The sequence below is a fragment of the Lotus japonicus genome, chromosome 6 (genome assembly GCF_012489685.1).
Source record: "Lotus japonicus ecotype B-129 chromosome 6, LjGifu_v1.2".
Lineage (NCBI taxonomy): Eukaryota > Viridiplantae > Streptophyta > Magnoliopsida > Fabales > Fabaceae > Lotus > Lotus japonicus.
Window position 1 is genome coordinate 18986563 of NC_080046.1, and position 4065 is coordinate 18990627.

The 4065-nt window shown below is 37.1% G+C and overlaps 1 protein-coding gene across 1 annotated transcript; it reads right to left on the minus strand.

Moving 5' to 3' along the window:
- Window positions 1-1587: 1587 nt before the first annotated feature.
- LOC130726614 (uncharacterized) lies at window positions 1588-3068 on the minus strand. The gene has a single exon (XM_057577918.1). The coding sequence runs from the start codon at window positions 2983-2985 to the stop codon at window positions 2068-2070; it is 918 nt and encodes a 305-aa protein (XP_057433901.1). The 5' UTR covers window positions 2986-3068; the 3' UTR covers window positions 1588-2067.
- Window positions 3069-4065: the final 997 nt, after the last annotated feature.

Here is a 4065-nt window from a genome sequence, read left to right on the forward strand (position 1 = left end):
GAGTTTTGACTCGATTCAAGTTTTGTAAAAAAACACTTTATTCACTAAAATGTGCATAACTCGAGCTACAGAACTCAGAATGACACGAAACCAGAGCCAACATTTCGTCAACGAAGAGAGCTACGCTATAGCTCAGGCCATACAGACCCAAAAATTATTTTTGGACACGGTACCATGGCATATAAGTTTCGGCCACTATCAAAATAGGGCTTCCCGAACTTTTTCTTCAATCTAATTTAATTCCTAGGTATTCTTAGGCGATATCTAGGCCAGGGAAACTCTCAGAAAAATTATCGGGTCGAAAACTATCGCAGGGGTATTTTGTTCAATATTTTTAGCTCAGAATTTCAAAATTGGAATTTCGAAAAACAAATTGGATGGGGACGTTACCAACGACGTTTATGACAACTAATCCTACTAGCTCTAAGCTAAGTCGAGAGTTTTAAACCGAAAGTACGAAACTTTGCCTCAAAATGGGTTTTTCAAGCAGAATTGGAATTCGGCGGCATTTCGGCAACATTCGGCAAAATGTAATCCGCTAGAAGTACCCTTGGGCACGTAGGGAATATGTTTAGACACTAAAATCAAGTTATTTGGACAGTTTTACAAATAGCTCAAAACTTTGAGCACAGAAAGACATAGAGAAAAGCGACAGAATTGACGATCAGAAGGAAGGAATAGCATCTATACCTCGAGGTCTATGCGTAGCAACGAACGGTGCAGCGATCAGGCAAGAAACGGCGAAAATCTTTTCTCCTCCCTCTCCTCTCAAGCTCGCGGCCTCTCCAATGGCAATGGTGGGGTTTTTGATTTTTTTTTTCATTTTCTTGCTATTTATAGGTTTTATAAAATGCGGAAAAATGAAAATTTCGCGATTCCGATTTCTCCTGCGTATTCCTCTGTGAATTCTAAGATAGGTTATGGCGACAGAATTCCAGAACTCAAAACAGGTTTCTTGGAATTAAATCAAACGATCCAAAGTCGGTGTAAATCGATTTTACCCAAAAAACTACTTTTTGCAGTCGATGTCGGATGAGAAAACTTCGTTCTGAAGAAAGATTAGAAACATCGAGAGAAATAGGTGTACGCGTGTGGAATCTTCGTTTGAAGCTCCGAATAGAAAAAGTCTTCATCGTCGGTTGATTTTAGGGTTCTTGAACTATCAGGGTTTCGGTTTCGGCAAACTTCCGAGTATTGAAATTTGACATTCGTACATTCCAGGGTTTCGTATCGAAACGCTTGTTTATAGACGAATAAGAGAAGTTCTAACATTTCTCTGAAGATTTTTGGAATTAGCTTCCATCGTGTTTTAAAGAGTAAATTTGCTATTTACTAGCGTTCTTGACCTAGGTTTAAGCAAATACTACTCGTGCTATAACTTTTATCGACTTTGATACATTCCTTAGCTTTTTCCTGAACTTTCTCCTTCACAAATTTATTCCATTCAATAAACACTTGTTTAGGTTTTCCTTCATGCACGTTACATCAAATTAATCGTGAAAAGAAATTTTATTCAGTTTATTCCAAACTTAAAAACTTGGGTCTCACACGAGGGACCTTAGGGTCTCGCCCAGTCCAAAACAAACATGGGCAGTAGCCAGTAATCAAGCTCCACTATGATCAAATAAGGTACAAGAGAGTCTTAAATAACAGCACAAATCGTGCTCAACGGCTTTAACCTTCTAGAATTTTCCTCCTAGATTTATGGATAACGAAACTAGGAAGAAGCCAACTGACATTCTTCATGAAACTCGATGCTAAAATCCGTTGATTAATAGCACTAATTACCATAATTCAGAAGTACAGGAGCTGACATGAACAGAACTCCAAGAATTTACTAATATCTTACCCAAAAAGAAAGCCACACAGGATACGGATAATCCTTAGATTTCACCACTCATAACTATCAGGTGCTTCATTCAATTTCACAAAATGGTAGTACTTAATTCTTTGAACATCAAGAAATTGAACCGTGGCAGATCTCAGATATATGTATATATATATAAACATGCATATGCCAATTTAGATAAAGATAAACAATTATAGGTGTTTGTTCTAGGCAATCTATTAGACCAGGTAGTGCTCCAGCTGAACACCTTTGGCCTTCAATGGCTCATACTCACCATGATACACTTCAAGATGATCTGACAAAGCAGACTTGTCAATATTCTGATGATGGTAGGACTTGCAAACAAAGTAAAGCACAGATTGGATCACAAGCCCAAACAGAAGCATATGAGACAAAAGTATGAGACACAAGATCCCATAAGCTGTTCTTTCCACATAACCCAGCTTCATTCCTTGCACCACCAACTTGTTGAACAAAAGGTAAATCAAAGAGGAGGGAACATTGAGCATCAAAACTATGAGTATTGACAAACCCATCTTCCCCTTTATCAACTCATTGCTCTTCATCATTGCTTTAAACCCATAAAAGTCTTCCAAAACCGTCACAACACTCGCCAATAGCCAAATCACAGTCAAATACACAAACCCAGCAATATAAAATATCCCCATGACAACCATAATTGGAATCGCATAACTCCGTCTCAGACCTGTGAGTGCCAGTATGACCAAAACAAAAAACGCCACAAAGTTGTAAATGAAAAGCGCCACAAAAGTGGAGAGAAAAGTGACCATGAGTCTCTTCCAGACTCTTGGGACAACGCTGAGGACTCCGCGAAACGTTATGTCTCTCGCGGTGTAGATCGAGGCGACGGTGTAGACGATGGCGGAGGTTGAGAGGAGGGAGAAGATGAGGAGGAAGGTGATGTAGGTAAGCTCCAAGAGCCAATAGGTGGCCCACTCGGAGGAGATGATCATGTTGGAGAGTTGTAAGTGGATGAGGAGGATGAAGGTGAGAGGGAGGATTAGAGTAAGGGTGATTTGGCTGAAGATTTTTCTGCATGAGACGATGATCTTGGAGGATTCTCTGTAGACTCCGAAGAGGCCTAGGAATTGCATCTCTTCTTGCTCTGTATCCATGTCTTGAGAATGAATTTGGAATAGGATGCTGAATGGCAATCGAAACGAATGGGTCTATGTTGATATCATTCTATCATGATTTAATGAAATCAAAGTTGACTCGGTTGGCTTTTGTTGATTCTTGCCACACTGATCCCAACTTAATTTAAGGAATAATGAGCTGTCTAAATGACTCATGAAAAAGTTTGAGTTAAATAATCAATCATCCAATTATATTGAAGATGAGTGAGTTAAAATTATTCAAAAAAAAAGAGCAATTATGATTATTTATTCTTTAAGTGAATCACGCCGATTATTTCAAATTCAGTATTCTCTTCAATTATAATAAAGACTCGTCATTACTATCTTAAATGTAGTGTGCAGAGATCGAATTCGAGAGTTATTCTCATAGGCTTAATTTGTGTTATTAAATGAGAGTCCGACCTTATAGGTAGTAATTTTTTTTTTATTGATTAGTAGACACCCATTTTGTAGGTTTATTTGATTTCTTAATGGATAAAAATGATAAATATGTAAGTTCTATAAAAACTAAGGTCAGACCAAAGGTTATTTTCTTGTTTCTTTTCTTTTTCATCCAAGTGTCAAATAATATGAATAATAAACAATATAAATTTTCAATGTCATTACTCATTTTCTGTCTCTCATTTTGACAAGGGAAGGAGGGGGCAAGTATATACTTTTTACGAAAAAGTAAATGAGTTTATGATTCTACCTTAAAAATCAAATCCTTGAAAAATAATTTAATCCTCCCCTTCTTCTTGTTCCTTGTATTTTAGTAATTAAATTTGTTGGGAAAATTATCTCAGTATTACATTAACTAGAGATTTTATATATGTGAATGTTGGAAATCGGCACTTAGATATAATTTTTCTTTCTCAAACATCAATGAAAGCAAGCATGGAATCATTTAGAATGTTAACAACTTCATTATTATATTAATTCAATGAACCCGAACTAACGTCAGCTACTGATCGAACGGTGGCGGACTTAGTGTTTGGTTGTTTTTCACCTAATAAAATCGATTATTTTCGTCTGAATCCGACTGAAATCGTCTAATGGACACACCTCCTTCATCGTATA

Bases quoted from the DNA above. Each gene is read 5' to 3' on its own strand.
- LOC130726614 (XM_057577918.1), bottom strand. From the start codon at position 2,985: ATGGATACAGAGCAAGAAGAGATGCAATTCCTAGGCCTCTTCGGAGTC.